Here is a 24,641-nt window from a genome sequence, read left to right on the forward strand (position 1 = left end):
TGAGCCCTCAGGTAAAAAGGTAAACTATAGACTTTGGGTGATAATGATGTGTCAGTGTAGTATCATTAGCTGTAACAAATGTGCCACCCTGGGTGGGGGATGTTAGTGGGGAGACTGAATAGGGTGGAGCAGGAGGTATATGGGAATTCCATATCTTGTGCCCAGTTTTGCTGTGAACTTAAAACTGCTGTAAAAAATAAAAACACCAGGGCCCCACTGCTAGAAAACAAAATATAATCAAAATAATACATACATGTACTTTAGAAGTTAGAAAATAAAGAGGTTGTGGGCTTCTCCTTCATTCTAGTGACTTCACGCTTAAGTCTTTCTGTTAGTAATCTCTGTGTTTTAAATAATTAGCCCTGTACTATTTCTTACATAACAATTTTAGACATTATCTTTCTCCTGCCCCTGGAATTAGCAAACTCTGCTTTAACAGGTAGACAATCCATTCCATCATATTAATATTAATGCCTCTCAAGATCTTGCCTGGCACAACACTTGAATCTCTAAAATGCCTTTCTTTGAATTTCAAATAGAACATAGCAACTTTAAGGAAAACTGCCTTTGTTTTTTTTAAGAGGTCAGAATGAAAATCTAAGCCTTTCAGGAAAAAATTGCATGCTCCTTAGATATTTTAACGTATGCAAGGTAAATTTATGTTTGCCTGCAGAAAATGTCTTCTGTACCTGAACTTTTGCATAGCGTTAACCAGTGCTTTTAACCTTTCTGGAATTTCTCACAGGATCCACCATAATGCTGAACTCCCTACATTATGACAGAATGGGAAATGATTGCACAAAGGAGACCTTGTACTCTTCGTTCATCACTGAATTTGCTTCATTAAAATGTGATAACCTAATGACACCGTAGTGGGGATAGCATTTTAAAATGAAGATTATAGGCCCCTCACTAGAACCAGAACCCTCTGCATTTTTTAACACCATCACAGACTTGAGGGCAATATACTGGTGCTGGAGCCATTAGGTGTAATTGGATATAATGTTTAAAAGAACACCCAAGACTCCCCTCCCCCAAATATATATATATATATATATAAATAGTTTGACTAGCCTGTGATCCATCTTGGGTGAAAATCTCAAAGGCAAGTGGGAGTAACATGTTTGAATTACTGGTGCAGTTTATTGTCACCAACACCTAAGGACAGGAAAGCATCCTGTGACTTTCCACGTATGGTCGATGCTAGGCTGCCTTTTCAGTCCTTCTCACAACCCCAATCATTTCTTTTACTACCGCTTAGAAAAGTCACTATTGCCCTTAGCACTTGTAATAACTTGCATTATCGCCAACCGTACTAATTCTTGGAAACCCATTATTCCGGTGTATATTTTACCTAACTAACTAAAATATGAGCCTAGTTATCACAGGGCCTTTGCGACAGTCTCCTCCAGTCTAGGCCAGGTTCTCAGAAAATGTCGAAGAGATGAGGTCAACGCCAGTATTTCAAGTTCACATCAACCCTAACGTAATCTATATCCCCACGCTGTGAACGAGAAGACCCAGGCTCAGAATTATAAAGTATCCTGCCCAGAATTTCCTGACAGGTACAAAAGGGCAAGGCATCAAGCCCATCATTTCCAAAGTGCTCTCAAATTCTTACCCAAATTAGCGAGATCAGAACTAGCATCTGCGCCAAAGACAGTCAGGGAAAACGCAACTCGCCAGTCTCAGGTTGGCGCCTGAGCTTCCGGGGCGGCTCTGGTCGCTCGTGTGACGTCATCAGCACGGCGCCGCGGAGGCTTCACGGAGGACTCAGCGCGTTAGGTCCCGACGGCTAAACGATTAGGGGCCGGCAGCTACTTTCGACCCGGGCTGTTGAGAAAAGGTCGCGATGGGTTGGGTTTCTCTCCTGCAACCCTCCAGACCACTTGAGTGAGTCGTAGCAGGAGGCCGTGTCCGGCGGGGCTCTGAAGCTGATTGCGCGCAGGTTTGATCGATTTCATACACCCCGCCTGACCTCGGGCTGGAGTCGGTGGTGTCTGGAGGGTTGGTCCGTTGCCCAGACTGACCTGTGTGATCTCTGCACAGTCTCCTGCCACCTTCTGTTCTTTCATTGGGATGGAAATAAGACCGCCCGGCCTACCCGCTACCTTGGTTTTGGAGGAGCCACTGGAAGAATTGTTTTGGAAGTTCTTGCTCTAACGTGCATTGTTATTAAACGTATTTGCATAATGTAAGTTATGCCGGTGTATACTGAAAATAAAGTCTTTGATCATTTACCCGTCTGTAAAATAGTCAATAATCTAGGGAGAATCCCCAAAGCGATAAAATTTGTTGACTCTTAAGACCTAATAATCAGCAGTTTTCTACATTTGTAAATAAAGTAGACAGTGCTTAAACTGAATGATTCTATTTCATGAAATCTCTTGCCAGATTTTGTTTATTTTCCCTTATAAGTTCCTAGAAATGTTTAGTCATCCACTAACTACGATATTCTCTCTTTTGGAGACAATGTACGATTCAAGTAGTGAAAGTAAAAACTTTAGACAAGAATACATTTTATCTTAATTCTAACAGTTACTTGGGAAACTGGCATTAAAAGTAGAAAACCAATAGTAAAGATAGGTGTAGTGATTATTATAATTTGTCATAAAAATTTCAAGAATTCACTGTATAATCTTGCCTCTTTGTCAGATAATTTTGGTATAACATATTGTCTTCCACTGCATGTGTCTTGCATTTAAAAACTGGATTTCTTGCACATGGACAACATTTTTGTTAAAATACCTTCGTATAATACATCCTATAGATTAGTCAATTCATTATTCATGATGGGGAAAGGGTACTCTTCTGCACTCATCATATCCTGCAAAACAATTTTGGTGTATGCTATGCTCTGCAAAGTGTATTTGTGTATATAAAAAAAGCTTAACATTTTTATCTTGTGTATCAGAAAAAAAGAGCTAGTATTTGAAGTGCTTACTAAAAAGAAACACTGTGACGACTAGAGTTCTTATATTTTTAAACTCACAAAATCATAGCATTTCCAAGCCTTATGTGTCTCAGCAGTTACTGTTTTATTTTGCTTCTTTTAGGAATGCTTTTCTTTTCTCAGGGGATGAAAGTTAATTTTATTTGGAATCAGGGAAACCAGTTCAAATAAGTATGAACAATTTTTTAGAAACTTGTGTAATTAACATAGGCTACTTGATAAATCTTATTTGCTTTGAAATCTGGAAAATAGCATTTCCAAAGGGTGGAAAATTGCCTTTAAGGAAAGACTAGTTTGGGTTTTTGCTATCAGTGATCTCTGAAATTTCTTCCATAAAATATTATCTCAGAACTTTTTTTTTATCATCTGCATTAAAAAGCCAAGAGAACACTGTATTGATACATTGCTTTATAGAGTTGTAATACTATATTTGGAGTTTAAATTTAAATTAATTTAATGACTTAAAAAATCAAGTAAACTAGAATATAAAGAAGTTACATGTTAACAATTATATAAGTGACTTTACTAGGACTTCTGTAAAGTATTATAATAAAGTTATTAGCACTTTATATTTAGTGGGCTAAAATTTGATGTATGTAGGTAGAGTTTTCCTTTTTTCTACCAAATTTGATTTTGTTTTCATCAAAGTTTAGTTCTTAAAAGCAAACTTATTTCCATTGGTCTTTTCAAAGTTATCATACAGGATTTTAGCCACTTAATCAATCTGATTAAGAACAAAAAATGAAAAAATTATACACGCGCTAGTTTAAATTTAGTTTTATTGGTTAATTTCATATAAATATATATTGCATATGTATTTTTTTCATTATGGTCACTTGAGGCATAATTCTCGTTTTACCTGTTTTATCCCAATCTGTATATAACACTTCCAACTTTTTTCCAGCTCTGATTCAGTATTAGTTTAATGTATTAGATTAATTTTCAACCTCAAGCTCTGCAAATATATCATGGATAGTTCATAAATAAAGAAGTTATTTAGTATGTATCTTTGATGTAATTTGATTTTGAAGGAGTATACTGAAGTTTCTTTCTCTCTCTGTCCCCCTAACATCCCTGTATTATAGGTAGAGTTCTTTGATATTTAGTTAAACTTCAGTGAAATGACTCTTCAGGAATTGGTGCACCAGGCTGCCTCCATTTACTCTAATAGAACGGCTGTATGTTTTGACAACTGTAACAACCAGGCTCCAGTTTACTACACCTACAAGACTGTGGTGAATATAGCTTCAGAATTATCAGATTTTCTACTATTACACTGTGATTTTCAAGGAATTCGGGAAATTGGTCTCTACTGCCATCCTGGAATAAACTTACCCTCTTGGATTTTAGGGTAATACTTTTTGGAACTAAAAATTTGGCATTACTCTAAACTAATTGACAATTCTTTAATATACAGAATGTATTAATTATTTATTATTATTAATTACATATTTTATATTTATAATTTTTTATAATTTATAATTTTTATATTTATAATTTTATATTTATAATTATATATAATTATTAATTAATCTGAGCTAATTGAGGAAGACTGGATTTTCACTAATAGTAGAACATGTAAATATCTCTAAAACAAAAGGCCATCTTTTGTCTGCTAAAGGAAAATAGTTATAATTTCTGTTTTTAGATCAAAGAAAACAAGTATTTCAGAAATAATATGCCTATGGTTTCCCCTTTGAGACTGAAGTTTTAGGTGCTTAAGTATTCAATAAACGAATAAATGAAACCTTTGAATAAAGTCTATAAAATTGAGATACGAATAGAGGAAGATGCTAGTCAAAAAATATTTGCAAAATGTTCAATTATTTTAGTTCTAGAATATTATCCTCACATAGTGATTTCTGTGTTAGGGTTCTGTGGAAAATAAGAGCTGTTAAAGAATTAGAGAAATTTATATTCATCCCATTATATGTGTGTTAGATTCATTATATGTGTTGTGAATATGTTATGTCCTTCAGGAGGATGGTATGGCTCTTCAGGAGGATTTTGTGGCACAATGTGGGATAGAGTTATGGGTGGGTCTCTTCCCCTCCTAGTGTGTCTTGAGTTTGAGTGATCCAAAGGCATAGGAGATAAATGTGACATTAACAGTGTTAAGAGTCAGGTTCCTTCTATGCTCACTTAATCCTTACACCAACCCAATTAGGCTATATCATTAAGGTCTTATTTTACAGATAAAGAAACAGAGGACCATCCAGTTGCCTGTGGCCTCTGAGCTAAAAATATCTGGATCTGGGATTTAAAAAGTTTATGTGGGGTGTCTTACCATTGTGGATTAGGCAAAACCTTTCTGTTCTGGAGCCCCGAGATACTGTCTTAAGATCAAAACAAAATAAACATAACCAAAGGTGTGTCAACAAAAGCATTTGCAATTTTTGATAAAGCCAATAGTGAAATACATAAGAAAATAAAAGTGCTTCAAGTTAGATTATAGTCAACAGATACTGTATGCTGACTTTGTACTTTGTTTCTTTAGAATCCTCCAAGTCCCTGCTGCTTATGCTCCTATTGATCCAGATTCACCACCAGCATTATCAACTCATTTTATGAAAAAATGTAACTTAGAGTATATCCTTGTTGAAAAACAGCAAATTCATGTAAGTACTTAAATTGTGTGTGTGTTACATTTATCTTTCAACTGAAAGGTAAATTTCTAAATTTACTAATGCAGCAGAGTTTCTCATTTTCTAAATTTACTAATTCAGCAGGGTTTCTTTTTTTTTTTTTTTTAAATTTATTTTTATTTATTTATACAAGCACTGGGCACAGTCAGAAGCGCGGGAGGGTGAGAGAATTCACCAGAGCCAGAGCGGGGAGCAGAGCAGGCAGAAGGACTGAAGTACACTGCCGAGGGGAGCAGCGGGCGGCAGGAGAGGTCTGCGGGCCATATGGGACCCTCCTCTGGTGGCCGGGGAGCAGCCGGGGATCGAACCGGTGCCGCAGAGGCTGGGGGCAGCTTCGCAACCCAGCGCTCAACCGCTGCGCCACCGGGGAGGCCCTCAGCAGGGTTTCTTAGTCTCAGCACTGTAGGCATCATGAGCTGGGTAATCATTTGTTCTGAGGAGTGTTCTGTATATATAGGATGTTTAGCAGCATCCTTGGTCTCCATCCACAAGATGCCTATAGCACCCTCCATGCCCACCAGTCGTGACAACCACTTTTTTTTTGTGGCACAATGTGGGATAAAGCTTGTGCTCCAGACCTTGCCACGTGTGGCCTGGAGGCACTGTCCATTCACAGAGTTTGAGAAGCTATGCTATTTGGCATGAACCTATAGCCATTATAATAAGGTATTGTGTATTGTTTTAAATGTCCTTACTCTTTCCAAAGTTGTCCCTATACTAGGGAAGTTTTATAATAATTGAAGTTTTTCTCTTTGTTATCTATGGCAATTTACAGTGGTCAGTAATAATAAAGAATTAGATTTAAAGATTAGATTCAAGCTTAGATTTTGAAACAAGATTGGCACTTAGGACACTTAGACCAGAGCTTTTTTCGGTTTTCTGGAAAACTAAATTTATTTATTTACTTTTTTTACTTATAAGTGTCTACCAACTAAAGATCTAGCTGAGAAATGCTTTAGGAGCAAGAATTGATATTACATGTTCAGTACGATGCAGCCCATTCTTTATTACTATTTTTTTCTTATTTGTAAAATATTGTTTTACCAAAAAGAAAGGAAAAACATTGTAGAAAGTATATTCAGTTTAGCTTGTTTTTACCCATTTCCTGTCTGAACCAATTTATATTTGAGGGTAACTTAAATGTGTTGCACCTTTGTGTTTATATGTATATGCAACTTTATCTGTTTTTTATAGCAATTCTAAGTATTAAGAGCTTAAGAAGACTTCCTAGGGAATCATGGAAATTAGAGTAAGGCCTCCAGAAAGAGACAAAGTATTCACTTGGTTAATAAATGTTTTCTAAATAAACATTTTAGTTCCTGGCCAGAGTTTTCTATTCTCTTTAAATTGATTATTCCTTTGTTGTTGATGTAAGCAAAGCTAAAATGGGGATGTGACATTCATTTATTTTAACAACCTTCCTGAAAGTTTTATGAAAGAGGAGGTCAAGTGTTAAAATTGTCAATATCAAGGTTTTCTTTATAACTTTAGGAAGGAGTTGATCATATAGCAGTATTCCATAGAAAATAGCTGGCTTCCTGGTCTATCACTTTGATGATGGTATCAGTTTCTTCTCTCACTTAACTTCGGAATATTTATCGGGCATCTGCAGTACAGCCAGCACCCACAAGGGCAGTGATTCTCAGCTGCGGGTGATTTGCCTCACAGGAAACATTCAGTCATGCATAGAGATATATTTTATTGTCATAAAGGCATTGGGGTACACTGGCAATAAGTGGTTTAAGGCCAGGGATGTTGCTAAAAATCTACAAGACACAATACTGCTCCCTCCAAAGATTTGGTCCAGTATGTCAGTACTGTAGAAATTGAGAAATCCTGGTGAGATTAGTTGTATGGTAAGACATTTATATGTGAAAGAAGCCTAGAACATGATTCTTGCCCTCCAACTGCTCATAATGTGGCCACAGAAAAATGATTAGTACTCTGGAACTTATAAGGTTTACATCGTGTGGCCCTCCCTGATAGCACAAGGGGTTAAGACACAACCTATGAAGCTATCCGCAGCCACTGCAGCATGAGTTCATTCCCGGCCAGGGAGCTACCCACATGGCGCAGCAGACCTCTCCTGTCTTGCCCGCTGCTCCTCTAAGCAGTGTATTTCAGTCAGTCTGCCTATTCTGTTCTCCACGCTGTCTCTGATGAATCCACTCATGCCCCCACACCTCTGGCCTGTACCCCAGTTCTTGTATGCATAAATAAATAAATCTTTAAAAAAAGATTTACATAGTATGATAATGTACTAAGTGAAGTAAATCTAATCTAGTAGAGAAAGGAGGACTTTAACAGAGGATGGTTTTGAGCTAGGTCTTAAGAATATATAGGTCCTGGGCCTCCCTGGTGGTGCATGGGGTTAAGACGAAACCTATGAAGCTAGCCGCACACTGCAGCACAAGTTTGATCCCCAGCCAGGGAGCTACCCACATGGTGCAGCAGACCTCTCCTGACTCACCTGCTGCTCCCCTCAGCAGTGTACTTCACAATCTGCCTGTTCTGTTCCCCACTCTGTCTGTGGTGAATCCTCTCACCCCTGCACCTCTGGCCTGTACCCCAGGTCTTATATGAATAAATAAATCTTTAAAAAAAAAGAGAATATATAGGGCCTCCCTGGTGGCGCAGGTGTTAAAGACAACACTATCAAGCTACTGCCAGCCACTACAGCACTAGTTCAAGCCCCAGCCAGCCAAAGAGCTACCCACATGGCACGGCAGACCTCTCCTGTCTTACCCGCTGCTCCCCTCAGTGGTGTCTTTCAGACATCTGTTCCCCTGTTCTGTTCCCCATTCTGTCTCTGGTGAGTCCTCTCACCTCTCTCACCTCTGGCTTATACCCCAGTTTTTTTTTTTTTTTAAGATTTATTTTTATTTATTTATACAAGCACTGGGTACAGTCATATGCATGGGAGGGTGAGAGAATTCACCAGAGTCAGAGCAGGGAGCAGAGCAGGCAGAAGGACCGAAGCACACTGCTGAGGGGAGCAGCGGGCGGCAGGAGAGGTCTGCACGCCATGTGGGACCCTCCTCTGTGGCCAGGGAGCAGCCAGGGATCGAACCGGCGCTGCAGAGGCTGCGGGCAGCTTTGCAACCCAGCGCTCAACCGCTGTGCCACCAGGGAGGCCCTATACCCCAGTTCTTGTATGCATAAATAAATAAATCTTTTAAAAAAAAGAATATGTTGGTCCTTAATTTTTTGATATTACAAGCCACATCACACCTTACCCCTAATACATACACAACAAATAGAAAACATCATAAGCACACACACACACACACATGCACATTTTATATAACATGTGTTATATGTATAATATGTAATGTATTTTAATAAATTTTGATTGAAGTAACACTGATTTATAACAATACATGTTTCAGGTGTACAGCATTATAATTCAACATATGTATATCCTACATCATCGTCACCACTTAAAAGTCTAGTTTCTATCCATCATCATACAATTGACACCCTTGACTCAATTCATCCACCCCATTTATTGATTTCTTTAATGTAAAAAACTTGTTTTGTTTCATTAAGCTGCTTTTTGTGAACCTAAAAAGGTATATTCAAAGGATTCTCACTTTTAGCATGTACAAACTGAATTTTACATCTTTTCTTCCAAATGTATGTATTAATCTATCTCCATGCACTCAAATCTGAGCCAGAAATTCAGGCTCATACTATACCCAGAAAATTTTATATTTGTTCATTTCTTTGCTTACAGACCCTTTGGTCCAGTTCTGTCCAGTTCTGTCATAAAAGTCTAATTCACACCCGTACAGCATATTTGAATTGTTACAGAGGTTTATTAAATAAATGACTCTTATCAATCTGTCCGTGACACAGTATAGTCTAGTTAATGGAATTTCATCACTTACAGGTTAAGGTAACTCAACCCCTTAGTAATGAGTCATGAAGTTATTAAGGATTAGCAGCTCATCTATCCATAACACAACTCACTTACCTCTCCCCTAATTCTGCAACTTGCAATGCTTAGTAGCTTAATGGTCTCTGTTAACACCAGCTTTGTCAGGTTAGATACTCTATATTGGCTATTTTCCTCAAGTACCTCTCTCTTCCTTATTTGGAAAATACCTACTTATAATACAAATATTACTTATGAACAGTCAATTTCTGATTTTTCAGGTAGAGTTAAGTTCAGCCTCTTTTGTTCCTGTTAACATTTCAAGAATATTTCGTTATCACATTAACCACATTGACTGCTGTTATGTGTTTTTATACATCTCTATTTTGAAAGTGAGTTTGAAAATAAGGCTAGTGTTTTTGTGTTGGGAGCTTCTTATTTATCTTTTTATTCCTGAATATATAGCAAGTACACACACAAAAAAGCCATTTTGAATTAGTAAATGGAGATGTCATATTTCTGTATAAAAAAGAATGTCTTTTAACATTAATATTATAAACTTTTTTCCTCATCTAACATAGAAATTCAAATCTTCCTATGGAACATTACTGATATGTGATATGTTTACAGTGGAACATAATGATCTAGTACTCTTCAGACTTAACTGGAGAAATGATGAGGTGAGCTTGATGTTAAGTGACAGAAAAGAAAAAAATGAAAAAGAAAAAATAGCAACCAGCACAAGTTCTGAAAAGAGCAATGAAGAAAAGTCAGAAGAACACCTAGATGTGAGGCAAAAGAATTGCTTGGCTTATGTTCTGCATACATCAGGCACCACGGGGGTACCTAAGATTGTCAGAGTCCCTCATGCATGTATAGTGCCAAACATCCAGCATTTTCGGTGAGTTCTGACATTAGAAACCTTCAAAACTTGTGTTTTAAGAGAAAAAAAGAAATACAAAAAAACTCTTCTTTATAACTCTTGTTCCTAAACCAATAGTGCTATGTCATTGTTTCAGCTATATTTGAACTTGTTTTTTGTGGGCTAGGGCTTCACCTCTTTGACCCAGACCTGGAGCCAAATAAATGATATGATTTGAAGCTTTGCATCTTAATTATTAATAGAAAGGAGAAAGCATATTCCTGGAAAAGGCACCAGATATGAAAGAAAGAACTTGGCTTGCTAAGTTCTTGCTAAGGGGAGAGCTCAGGAAACCAAGGGAGGCAGGAGCCATGTGATCTGAGGCAGCAGAAGCCGGGTATACCCTGTTGAAGTTTCCACTTAATCGAATAGATGACAAAGTCTTTAAAAAGATGTGCATTTCTTCTGTAATTCACTTGCAGTTCACCTCTCTAACATTTTGGAGTTTGGTTTGCTGTTATGGCTTGAGATGAGAAATTTTTATAAAGATTCTTAACTTGAGAAAAAAGAAGGAAATAGAGGAGGAAGGAACCAGTACTACTACTCCCAGAAGGGAGTAGTCTTAGGAAATCAAAGGAAGAAATAGGTGTAAATTTTTTACAAATATAAAAATATAACTATTTTTGAAAGTAAAGACTTCCTCTATCCTCTTAGGTTCAGTATCTGGGAACCTGGGAATTAAACTGACAAAGTATAGATTAAGAGGAGAAAAAAAATTTGTTCATAAACATATGAGAGCCTACAAAAGAAGTAGCTAGCTCATTAAAGGGAAGGCACACTTTTTCCTTCTCTTAGTGTCCATTTGGATGGACCTGAGAATTAGATTGACATAAGACAGATTAACAGGAGAAAGCATACAAAATTATTTAATACTTATTTTCCTTCATAAGGAATGAAGATGCAAATCAATTGTCAATCCTTACTTTTATAAAGAAGAGTTCTAAAATAATAGTACCATTTTGGTTAATCTAAGGGAGAAGAATAAAATCTGGCTAACATCAAAAATTTAATGTATATAATAATTTTTTCCAGTACATGTTTACCAAATATTAGACACTTCTGTGTTCTTTCTGTTTTGCCTAGGGAACTTTTTGAGATCACTCAAGAAGATATTTTGTTTCTGGCATCACCTCTGACGTTTGATCCTTCTGTTGTGGAAATGTTTGTTGCTCTATCAAGTGGTGCCTCTTTACTTATTGTACCAACTTCTGTCAAAGTGCTCCCATCAAAATTAGCTGCTGTTCTCTTTTCCCATCACAAAGTGACTATTTTGCAGGTATATTTTAAGATCAAATGAAATGTTTTGTCTTTCCTTATTCATCATTTTCAGTGTTTTAAAGAATATTTTATATTCCAGTGGTTCTTTTCAGTGGACTAATTAATGATAGTCTAATTTGGATTATCAAGGGCTGAATCCTGATGAATAACACTCATCAATAAAATGTCCTGTGGTCTAAATGTATGTCCCAAATTCATGTTAAAATCTTAATGCTCAATAGGTTGGTATTAGAAAGTGGGACCTTTTTAAAGGTCATGAGAGTAGAGCTCTTTTGAGTGAATTTGATGCCCTGGTGAAAGAGACGCTGTACATCTCTTTTGCCCCTTCCACTTTGTGAAGCCATAGAAAGAAGTTGGCAGTCTGTAACCTAAAAGATAACCAGATCCCAAACATGCTGGCACTCTGATCTTGGACTTCTAGCCTCCAACAACTGTGAGAAATAAATTTGTTGTATTATTTATAACTTACCCAATCTATGGTATTTTGTTTTAGCAGCCTGGATAGACTAAGAAAATAAGAAATGAAAGGAGTATAATCATGCAAGGAGTATAATTACAAAGTATTTATGTTGAGTACAAGGAGCCAGGTCAGCAGCAGCTCTCCTGCCTGCCTGTGGCTATGCAGGCATGTCTTCTAACAAACCTGTCCTTTTTAGGGGTTAGCTCTTTCTGCCTGCTTGTGTCTGTGCAAGCATCTTTTACTTCCCTTTTTTTAATAAACCTGCCATTTTAAATATTTTTTTTAAAAAGCCATGGCAAAAAAGAATACATGGTATATGATTTCGTTTTTATAAAATTATAGGAAATGTCAACTGAACATTAGTGGCAGAAAGTAGATTAGTGATTGTCTGCAGAAGGGGTTCAGTAGGAGGAAAGAACTGTGATTGGACATAGGTAACTTCAGGGATGAAGGATGTTTACATTATAGTAATAGTTTCACTGGAGGGTACATATTTCATAAATATATATAAGTTTATATTTTACAGTTTATTGTATGTCAGTTATACTTAAATAAAGCTGTTTTTAAAAATATTCATGCATAAATAAATAAATCTTTAAAAAATTAAAAAAATAATCTTCATGTTGTTTGGCTTAGGCACATTTTTAATCCTTTTATATACTTTTTCTAGAGATCCTGGGGAAAAGATATGAATTGATTACAGATTTTTCTCCTTTTTATCTTTAGTCTAAATTACATAATAAAGTATAACATTTTTGCATAAAGAGCTTAGATACATTAAGGAGATAATGCTGCCTTAGTAATTTTCCACATATAATTTGACATTTGACAAGACTTAATTTTCCTGTGGGCTCCCAAAGTTAAGTTTTAAAGTAATCATTATGGTGTTTGCCTTTTTAAAAATGTAAGGGAAAGTAATTATTTTTAATGTATCTACAGGCAACACCTACGTTGCTTAGAAGATTTGGAGCTCAGCTTATAAAGTCTACTGTTTTATCAACCAATACTTCTCTTCGAGTATTAGCCCTTGGTGGTGAAGCATTTCCATCATTGACTGTTCTCAAAAGCTGGAGAGGAGAAGACAATAAAACTCAAATATTTAATGTTTATGGTATTACAGAAGTATCAAGTTGGGCAACTTTTTATAGGATTCCAGAGAAGATTCTTAACTCTTCTTTGAAGTAAGGGTTTCACTTACTAAGTAGGGTAGAGCAAACGTGTATTTTACCAGTATCTTAACACTAATGGTGTTTTTGATAAGTACCAGGGTAATAATTTTAGAAACACTATTTTATCTAGAATTTCAAGTTGGGAATTCACAACCTTTCTTATTGTAATTGGTGTTACAGACTCTGCTAGAAGGTTTTGTGACTAGACAGAAATGAATAATATATATGATAACCTTTATAACAACACAGACTTTATTTGTTACAATATGATTTAAATACATTGGAAAATACTCTATTCAAATGTAAATTTTTTAATCTGGTTTGGATTATTGTGTTTTTCATAGATGTGAAATGCCTGTACAACTGGGATTTCCACTGCTTGGAACATTAGTTGAAGTCAGAGATACTAATGGTTTCACAATTCAAGAAGGCAATGGCCAAGTATATTTAGGTGGTTTTATATTTGTTGATTGGGATTTTTATTTTCAAGAAAAAAATCTGATATGTTAATTATATTCTTTCCCCAATTTTTCTTATGTCCAGTATTCTTTCATGTGATATTTTTAACTTCATCTACATAGTTATGAAACATTTAGTAAGTTACCATAATTATTTCAGATATTAATGTTTAGTACTCTAGGAGAAGTTATAAAAGTAACTTGGAAACTATAACTTGTGCCTTTATATACAAACAAAATTCTATTTAATCATAGTATAAAAATTTTTTTTTTTTTTTTTTTTTTTTTTTAAAGATTTATTTATTCATACAAGCACTGGGCACAGTCAGAAGCGCGGGAGGGCGAGAGAACTCACCAGAGCCAGAGCGGGGAGCAGAGCAGGCAGAAGGACCGAAGTACACTGCTGAGGGGAGCAGCGGGCGGCAGGAGAGGTCTGCGCGCCATGTGGGACCCTCCTCCGGTGGCCGGGGAGCAGCCGGGGATCGAATCGGCGCTGCAGAGGCTGCGGGCAGCTTCGCAACCCAGCGCTCAACAGCTGTGCCACCTTTAATCACAAATATATTCTTAGAAATAATTTATCTCTTTGCTCTCTAATCAGGTGACATTTAGAAGTGTCTTCCTCTTCATATAAATATTCAAAACTTGAAACTTAGTAATTTAACTTTTGGAGATGTTCTTAATTTGGTGGATTTTAATATGTTTTCCATATAGTTTCATTACATTGGTGTCTATATCTCATGAAGGTGGCAAAAACAGAGTATGTTTTCTTGATGATGAAATGACAGTACCACTTGGCACAATGCGAGCCACAGGAGACTTTGTGACAGTGAAAGATGGAAAGATGTTTTTCTTGGGACGAAAGGACAGTCAGATCAAACGCCATGGCAAACGTCTTAGCCTTGAACTTGTACAACAGGTAGAACTACTTAAATATTAAATTTCTATTAATATACATAAGAGGCAGCCACCACCAATTTTCTGTGCCAGGTTTCTATTTAAATCTAGATTTGTTTAATTAATGATAAATTACATTAAAAGGTATGGATAATTCAATGTATCCCTTAATTTTCACATAAAAGAGTTTTTTAAATAAGTGACACAATGGATTTTGGTAACTTTGAAAATAAATTGGTTTTTTTGCTTGAGAAGCTATTCTTTTTGAAAGACACTAAGAACTTTGAGTGCTGGTAATAATAACTGTAGCAAACAGTTTTTTTTGCAAATCTCTAGCATAGTCCTTAATTTAATTTGAGTGTATTTTCGAACATAAGTTTCAGCATTTAGGAAGTTTGTTTTTAAACGTCCTCACTGGTAATTTGGGATAATCTCTCTTATAGGCTGCTGAAGGACTTCAGCAAGTGGAGTCTTGTGCGCTTATATGGTATAATCAGGAAAAATTAGTTCTGTTTATGGTGTCCAGAAATGATTTAGTAAAGGATTACATCTTTAAAGAACTACAGGAGCATCTTCCAAGTCATGCAATCCCAGATGAGCTTGTGTCGATTGAGTCTCTTCCATTTACATCTCATGGTAAAATGATTTGAAGCAGATATGTTTCAGAGCTAAATGATACTCATTGTACTCGTAACTAGTTTAAAAGACACTTGCGTCCTTATTACTATTAGTAATACTAGTGCTTATTGTGGTGGACCCTCTGTTAAATGCATTGTATAATTAGTTCATTTTATCTCCAGAAAGTCTTGTAAGTACATGGTGTTGTATTCCTATTTACAGATGTGGAAGTAAGGCTTAAAGAAGTTTAGTAATTTTCCAGATCTTCTACTTGATTAGTAGTCAAGTAAAAATTATGTCTAGCACTATTTGACTTCAAAGCATACGCTTTTAATCACCATATTATATTGTATGCCCCGTTTCATCTTTATTTAATATTTAGTTAAATAAATATTTAGTTACTGCAATTAAAATGCAGTAATTGCTCAGTTAATAGTATCATTTCTGTAGCTCTTTAAGTGAGATAAACATAAGTTCCTCCTTTCCTCTTATCTGTTACCCACCATACTCTTGGTCACACAGGACTACTTTCTTTAAAACTGCTTACCTATGACAAACTATTCTATTGGATTTCTAATATCTATAATGAAAAATATGTATATGCTTATGACTAATGAAGATATAAAAAGTTTAAACTAAAATTTTAAAATTATTTCTTTTTATATTAAGGCAAAGTTGATGTTTCTGAGTTAAACAAGATTTATTTAAACTCCATAAAGTTGAAGTCTGAGAGAAAGCTCAATGGAAAAGATGAACTATGGGAAAAATTACAACATTTGTGGAAGGTATAACTCTTAAGATAAAGATAGCAACAAAGTGATATTTAATAACTTTGGGGAATTATAAGGATGTTACTGCTTACAAGATGTTAAATAATATAGCTTCATTTATTCATTTTGTGTTAAAACAAGAGTTAGGTTCTCTGCTGTAAGCAGAGGTTATACTCTCCATAAGAAATTTATTGCTAGTGAGGTAGTCATGAAAGGCATGAGCAGACAAAGCCTATTTTGGCCCAACTTTTCCCTAAAAGAGGGGAGTACTGTAACACTCTTTTATTAAGGTAGATTTTTTGTGTTTTGGAAGTATAGGATCTCCCCGATTAGTTGTTATTGCTACACCACACCACCACCAAACACCCGCTGTCCACCAGCATAGTCCATTACACCCCTGCTCCACTTTCTTGCCCCACCCCATCCCCCTCTGATAGCCTCAGTTCTACCATCAGATTTCTAGGATTTGTTTAAAGTTTGGCTTTATCTGATACTTTGTTTTGTTTCTCTGAATTTCACATATAAGTGATACCATCCAGTATTTGTCTTTCTCCTTCTGACTTATTTTGCTTAGTATAATCCCCTCCAGCTTCACCCATGTTGTCACAGACAGCAAGAGTAGCTGAGTAGTATTCCATTGTGTATGCAACAATAGTTATCAGAGCTGGAAAATAGCCAAATCTTGCTATACTACAGTCTGTGGCTACATTATTATTGCATAAGAATTTTTAGTAACATGTATTTCCACATAAGGGAATTATATAAATTATATATATATACACACACACATATACACACACATACACACATGTACATACATATATAAAATAATTTTTTATAATTTATTGTGAAATACTTATTTTTACTATAACTATAGGTCAATTCAATTTTTCTTAGATAAAATGTCAAGTTCTCTCAAGGGTACTAAAAAGAGGGTGTAATTATATAGTCTTTTCTGAAAATAAAGGCTTGATAAAAGCCTTGTCCTCCTCATTTTTGGATTCTTAGAATATAATTTTAATTTATGCAAAGAAATGAAGAGAAATATTATTTCTATATTATAGAAATATCACTTATTAGTAAATGAGATGTTTTTGTAATTCCATTCCTTATTTTATGGGTAAGAAAACTTATTAAAGGGAAGTCTGTTTTGCAATTTTAGAGTAAATTTGTGATAGTCTCCTTTACAATAAATAAAATAATCCTATTTTTTAAAAATACTCCTATTTTAATTGTCAGAAACATTGGTGTGTATTATGTTCATATTATTGTTGTAGGTATTATTCTCTATATTACCTATAAATGTTGAATTCTTTTTGTCGTAGGTCTTTAGTTCACCAGATTTTCCCCTTCTCTCTGTAGTCTATTCTGAATCTCTCAGAAGATCATTTGAAGTTTCCTGATGAGTCTTTCTTCTTAAAAAGTGGTGGAGATTCTTTGAAGTCTGTACGGCTCCTTAATGAGATTGAAGAACTTGTTGGCACATCAGTACCTGGGCTTCTGGAAATTATTCTTAGCAGTTCCATTTTAGAAATTTATAATCACATTGTTCAAACAGTGTTTCCAGATAAAGACCTGATAGTTAGCAAAAATTATGCTATTAAAAGAAAATTCTGTGACATCAATCAAGAGGAAACCAGTAGAAAATCTTCACATCAGAAATCAGTTATACCTTTAAATTGTGATAAGATAAATGCTTTTTGTTCAGTAAATAGAGGGAGTCAGATACTATCCCTGAATACTACTAGCTTTTTAGAACATTGCCCTTCAGCCTATTCTGATGTAATTTTACAGACTAACATTCAAAATGTGAAAAGTTTAAAATCTTCAGCTCTTTTTGGGAAGACAAAGGACCCATCCTGTGTTGCAGAAATTTCTGAAAAGGGAATACCTGTGAAAGGAAATGAGAAAATGGAGTTACGTGTGAGGTGGATGTCCAACACAGGCAAATGTGTAGATGCTTCACCTCTGATTATAATACCAGCTGCTGCTAAGTCATCTGCAACTGTGTACATTGGCTCCCATTCTCATCGAATGACGGCAGTCGACCTTTACTCTGGGACGGTGAAATGGGAACAGATTTTGGGAGATCGAATTGAATCCTCAGCATGTGTATCTAAGTGTGGAAATTTTATCATAGTGGGTAAGTTTCTGAATTTGAGGTTTATAGCATTTAATTGCTATATGATAAAATGGTATTTTAGCCATTCAAATAATTATGGGTGGCATTTCATTGTGGTTTTAATTTGCATTTCCCTAGTTGATGAAATACTGAGTATCTTTATGAACTTATTTGCCTTGTAAATTAAGATGGGTTTGTTCAGACCTTTTGCCCATTTTTTTAAGGTTTGTCTTCTTACTGAGTTTTTGGAATTCTTTATGTACTCTGGGTAAAAGTTCTTTTTATCAGATACGTGTTTTATGTGTTTTCTCCCAGTGTGTGGCATGTTTTTCATTCTCTTAACTATATAATTTTCTTTTGAAGAGAAGTTCTTAATCTTTTTTTAAAAAGATTTTTAATTTTTTTTTATTTATACAAGAACTGGGTTACAGGCCAGAGGTGTGGGGGGCTGAGAGGATTCACCAGAGACAGAGTGGGGCATAGAACAGGCAGACTGAATGAAATACACTGCTGAGGGGAGCAGTGGGTGAGTCAGGAGAGGTGTGCTGTGCCATGTGGGTCACCTCCCTGGCTGGGGATCGAACTTGTGCTTCAGTGGCTTCATAGGTTGCATCTTAATCCCTTGCGCCACCAAGGAAGCCCAAAAGTTTTTAATTTCAATTCCAGTTTATCACTTTTATAATTGGCCATGCTTTTGCTGTCATATCTGGGAAATCTTTGCCTAAACCATGGTCACAAAGATTTTCTTCTATGTTTTCTTTAGAATTGAGCTGATCCGAAAGAAATTTTTCATTACCCATTTGAATCTTGACATCTTCAATATGTAGGACATTTCTCTTAGCTGTGATTAAGAAGACTACTCTCATATTACTGAGTGATAACTGCCAGAAAAAAGTACAAAGTATTCTAGAATTGGACCTCAATTAAGCAACAATGGTTATAGCCATAGGCAGAGCCATCCAGAGTGGTGGACCAATACCCCCAAATTCCACTTCCTCTAATTTACCTGCACTCTAGGGAACTTGAGTCATCATTATTGTAAATTTTCACCACCCCTACTTCCACCTACATTATTTGATAACACCAAGGTCAGGAATTCCTGTCCTATCGTCTTATCTGTAGCAGCAACTTAGGAAAGGCAGTGTGGTATAGTTTCTAGCACAGGCTCTGGAAGTTGACTCCTTAAGAGCTGATCCTGGGTCTGCCACAGATTACCTGTGTAGTTGTGCCATAGGAATTTAGTCTCTTTATGGTTGTGCTTCACTTTTGTTATCTATAAATTGTGGATATAACACTTTACTGAGAGGACTGCATGAGTTAACATGTAGAATAGCATGCTTCACAAAGTAAAAGCTTGATAAATGTTGGCTGTTGTTAATGTTAACATTTCTAGACCACCTTTCTATGCACTGGGCATTTATCCACATTGTATTATCACAATAACCACTGAAATAGATGTGTCCACATTCTGCAGAAGAAGAATATGAGGCTCAGCAATGCTAGGTAATTTGAAGAGATGTAATTGAAGTCTGTCAGAGCCTCTCCACTATAGTGTGCTTGTTTGCTCAATAGTGAAGCACATGGTACTTTAAAAAAAAAAAAGAGTGCAGTATTGGGTATGGAGAGCCAATTGTCATAGAAAACAGGGTGTGGCTAGAAAGGCAGCAGCCCCCTCACTCATCAGGCACACGTTTGCAAGTTTGTGGGGAATCTGGCGCTAAACCATTTGGAGACAATTTGCTTCTGGATTAAGGTTTGTTCCTACAGAGCAGCTCCCTCACTGCAATCTATTGAAAGTCAGCCCTCCACACAAGAATTTGAATAAAAATGGAAATGTTTTTATTTTATACCACAAGTAATTAACTTGTGTAAAGTCCTGAAGAGGTATTTTATGTAAATGATTACTGTTTGGGTTTTGCTTTACATTGCTGAAATTTAAATCTGATCTAAACATACAGCCAAGTATACTTAAGGAGCATCAGATACACATTATCATGATACAGGCTAGAGAATTATTTTCCAGTGACATAGCCAAATCTCATCTTTTATATTTTGTTTCCCTACAGGCTGTTATAATGGGTTAGTTTATGTTCTGAAAAGTAATAGTGGAGAAATATATTGGATGTTTACTACTGAGAATGCTGTCAAAAGCTCGGCAACCATGGATCCGACCACTGGACTCCTGTATGTCGGTTCTCATGACCAGCATGCATATGCTCTGGATATTTATGTAAGGACTCACATCATCACTCTCATGTCACAACCATAAAGGAACATGAAAGAGTTACTTGACAGCTTATGAAAGAGTTGACTAGGAGAGCAACTGTCTCCCAAGTTTAGCATTGTGGAAAAAAAAGATTGACTAGCAATCTTAATATCTTAAGACATTTTTAACTCCCTAGAACTTGGAATGAGCTTAACAATAGAAAAGAATCACAGAGGAAAGTATTAGTAAGACCTGATTCATAAAAATGAAAAAAATTTCAAAATTATAAAATTAAAAAAAGTTGGGGGAAAATTTAAACATATAAGTTAAAACTCACAGATATAAGGCCTCCCCGATGACACAGCGGGTTGAGCACAACACTGGGAAGCTGTTCGCAGCCTCTGCAGTGCGGGTTCGATTCCTGGCCGGCCATGGAGAAACCCACATGGCAAGGCAGACCTCTCCTGTCTCACCCACTGCTCCCCTCAGCAGTGTATTTTGTTCCGTCTGCCTGTTCTGCTCCCCACTCTGTCTCTGGTGAATCCGCTCACCCTCCTGCGTCTCTGGCCTGTACCCCAGCTCTTGTATAAAAAAAAAAATAAATCTTTAAAAAAAAAACTTTATAAAAAAAAAACTTCACAAACTTCACAGGTATAAATGAAAATAGAGCGCAAATCAAATTAAGAATATAAAGACCCTCATAGAAAAGTAAACAAGGAATAATAAATACACAGGACCTAAAAAAAACCATGACTAGTAAGTGCATTTAATTTTTTTTATACCTTTAATAATTAAAGGAATGAAAATGAAAAACTATGAGTAGAGAAACAAAGGGTTTCAGAAAGATAACATTAAATGCTGCTGAGAGTGGTGGGAGATTATAATGAATGAGGAAAGCAACTTGGCCAAAGGCAGCAATTTCATAGCCTTTAATTCAGTTAAATTCTTAGAATCTGTCTTAGCAAAATAGTCAAAAGAATGAACAAATATGTGCACCAAGATGTTTGTTTACAAGTTGTTTATAATAACCAAGAAATCAGTTTCAAAAATTTTTCAGTGATATATTATTTCATGTTCATATGGAATTTTGTGCATTAAAGTTATATTTTAAAGGTTTTATAAAATGAGCTAAATTAGATACCAAGTATATTCAGAATGATCACAACTCTATTAAACTGTGTTTGTGTACCAAAAGGATCAAAAGGGAAAATGCTAAAACATTAACAGTGGCTATCTCTAGATGGTAGCCTTTGTCTTCCTTTTACTAAATTGATTCTCTCTCTTTTTTTTAAAGATTTATTTAATTTATTTATGCATACAAGAGCTGGGATGTAGGTCAGAGGTGCGGGGAGTGAGAGGATTCACCAGAGACAAAGTGGGGAGCAGAACAGGTGGATCTACTGAAATACACTGCCGAGGGGAGCAGTGGGCAAGACAGGAGAGGTCTGCCATGCCATGTGGGTGAGCTTTCCAGCAGGGATTGAACTCATGCTGCAATGGCTGCAGATAGCTTGATTGTGCTGAGACTTAACCCCTTGTGCCACCAGGGAGGCCCCTAAATTCATTCTCTATGAGCATGAATTTTATACTTAATATAAAAGCTTCCATTAACTAGGCATAACATCATAAGGGTATCATGGTATGTGTGGATATAACCGTCAGCAAAAAAAAATGATTAAAATGCTTTTTTTTTTTTTTATTTGCAGGAAAAGAAGTGTGTTTGGAAGTTAAAATGTGAAGGAACTATATTTTCTTCTCCTTGTTTGAGCCTGAATCCTCATCATTTGTATTTTGCTACTCTAGGAGGACTTTTATTGGCTGTAAATCCTGTAAATAAAATAATATTTACTGATTTTATTACCAACTTTCTTTAATTTTTTTATTTTGCTTTGAATTCTTAAAGTTTTCAATTAGATATCACTCATCCAGAACTCATTAAGGATGATTAGCAGCAAGTCTAGAAAGATGTAAAAATCTAAATTCTTATGTATGTCTTTCATGCTGTAACTTTGGCAGAATTTTCTCAATCACATTAAGAACTTGGTATACTAAGGATAGATCCTTATGTGGTAGTTATTTCTTTCCTTGTTTTACTACAAGTGTGTAGCCTAGCTCTCATAAATAGCACTGATTCATTTTATGGCTGTTGTATATATGTGTACTAGCTTCATTTGTAATGTCAGCAAGACACTATAGCATTTTCTGGTGTTTATAGCTTTGCCTTTGGGAGACTTAGCAATTTTCTTTATAAAAGGTAATTGATTAGTGGAATGATTTCAATGCCATCAATTGTTTTTTGTTGGTTAACAGGCCACTGGGAATAGAATTTGGAAACATTGCTGTGGAAAACCACTCTTCTCTTCTCCACGGTGTTGCCTGGAATATATTTGTATTGGCTGTGTAGATGGAAATTTACTCTGCTTTACTCACTTTGGAGAACAGGTAAAAATTTTTAGTTCTAATTTACGTATTTTTCTCAAAGTGACAATCAGGTAAATTTCTTTGTGTTAAAAGCTAGTTCTATTATATTTGTCAAGCCCTGGGTTTCTTACTTTTTGTTTTTGTTTTGTTTTTTTTTTTTCAACAAATATTCTTCTTTTTTTTTTTTTTAAATAGAGGCATGTTCCATTTATTTATTTGTCTGCTTGTTTGTTTGTTTTGTTTATACATGCACTGGGTACAGTCAGAAGCGCGGGAGGGTGAGAGAATTCACCAGAGCCAGAGCGGGGAGCAGAGCAGGCAGAAGGACCGAAGTACACTGCTGAGGGGAGCAGCGGGCGGCAGGAGAGGTCTGCGCGCCATGTGGGACCCTCCTCTGGTGGCCGGGGAGCAGCCGGGGATCGAACCGGCGCCGCAGAGGCCGCGGGCAGCTTCGCAACCCAGCGCTCAACCACTGCGCCACCGGGGAGGCCCTTTCTTACTTTTTGAATGAGTTTAAAAGGTTCTGCTCTAATATTGTTATATTTTTGCCACCCTCCTCCCCTAATGGAAAAAAAAAAAAACTTTACAGGTTTTTAGCCAAATTTTATTAAAACTTCTATTGGGGTTATGAGAATTTAAAGAAGCCCCTGCTTTTTATATGAAAACTTTTTTTTCTTTGTTTGCTTTTTATTATGCTGCTGTTACTGTGTATTTGTAAACACTGCTTTAGACTCAGGTCTTTTCTTCAAAATATTTGTTGACAGGTTTGTCTATAATAACTTTGAAATAAGCAAATAGTATATATCCACAGAGCAGACATAACAGCGCAAGAGTTTTTTGTGTAAAACTTTAATATAAATTAATGTACATAAACTGTTCCTTTCTGCCCAATTACTTTCTTCTTGTTATGTTAGGAGAGTAGAAAGAAATACAGTTTTTAATAAGGTACCTTGAAAACTCAGTACAGTTTTATCTTTGAACTTGGTGTCTCTGAATATACTAGTAATAACTTCCTTAAAAGGCTTTCTTGAAAGTAAAATTAATTTTACTTTATGATATTTTACATAGCAATAACTCATGTAATAAGAATGTTCCAATATATTGTGTCCCAGATTTAACTATTGGAACAGTAGTCTAATTTGAGGTGGTCCTTTTTTGGATAAAGCCATTATTTTTTCTATTTGTAGCTGCCATTCAATAGCCTACATCTCTTACATTTTATCAAGAATTTGATAAAACCTTAATAAAGAATTCAATGAATCAATTATTTTTGCCTCATCACCCTTCAGGTTTGGCAGTTCTCTACCAGTGAACCAATCTTTTCATCTCCATGTATCTCAGCATCAGAGCAAGAAATATTTTTTGGTTCCCATGACTGCTTTATATACTGTTGTAGTATGAAAGGTGACCTCCAATGGAAATTTGAAACAACTTCAAGGGTGTATGCAACGCCATTTGCTTTCCGTAACCACAGTTCTAGCAACGAAATGTTGCTGGCAGCAGCATCTACTGACGGAAAACTATGGATCCTGGAATCTAAGCGTGGACAATTGAAAAGTGTACATGAACTTCCGGGAGAAGTCTTTTCTTCTCCTGTGGTCTGGGAATCAATGCTTATTATTGGATGTAGAAATAATTATATCTACTGTCTGGATTTATTGAGCAGCAATGAAAAATAATCAAATGTAGTCCTTAATTCCTGTAACTCTTGAAAATACTTTACCAGTATAAAACATTTTTACATTAAAGATTCTATTTTGCTTAAAAAGCTAGTTTATTATACTTTTTGGAGAACTGCCATATTTTACTTCTTGTAGTAACAGCAAATTCTTTTATAAGGAATTATAG

General features: G+C 35.9%; 1 protein-coding gene across 2 annotated transcripts; it reads left to right on the forward strand.

Moving 5' to 3' along the window:
* Positions 1-4,074: 4,074 nt before the first annotated feature.
* On the forward strand, positions 4,075-24,472 carry AASDH (aminoadipate-semialdehyde dehydrogenase; the record flags this gene model as incomplete). Of its 2 annotated transcripts, XM_084234086.1 has the most annotated exons (14): positions 4,075-4,304; positions 5,451-5,571; positions 10,057-10,376; positions 11,481-11,673; positions 13,075-13,316; positions 13,649-13,755; positions 14,506-14,678; positions 15,100-15,292; positions 15,944-16,059; positions 17,407-18,187; positions 20,233-20,396; positions 22,079-22,201; positions 22,683-22,814; positions 24,083-24,472. In XM_084234086.1, the coding sequence occupies 14 exons, from the start codon at positions 4,075-4,077 to the stop codon at positions 24,470-24,472; spliced, it is 3,285 nt and encodes a 1,094-aa protein (XP_084090212.1). The 2 variants fall into 2 exon arrangements, with proteins under 2 accessions (XP_084090212.1, XP_084090213.1); XM_084234087.1 differs by lacking the exons at positions 20,233-20,396; positions 22,079-22,201; positions 22,683-22,814 and having other exon boundaries at positions 24,083-24,105.
* Positions 24,473-24,641: the final 169 nt, after the last annotated feature.

Source organism: Talpa europaea (assembly GCF_964194135.1).
Source record: "Talpa europaea genome assembly, chromosome: 5".
NCBI classification, from domain to species: Eukaryota; Metazoa; Chordata; class Mammalia; order Eulipotyphla; family Talpidae; genus Talpa; species Talpa europaea.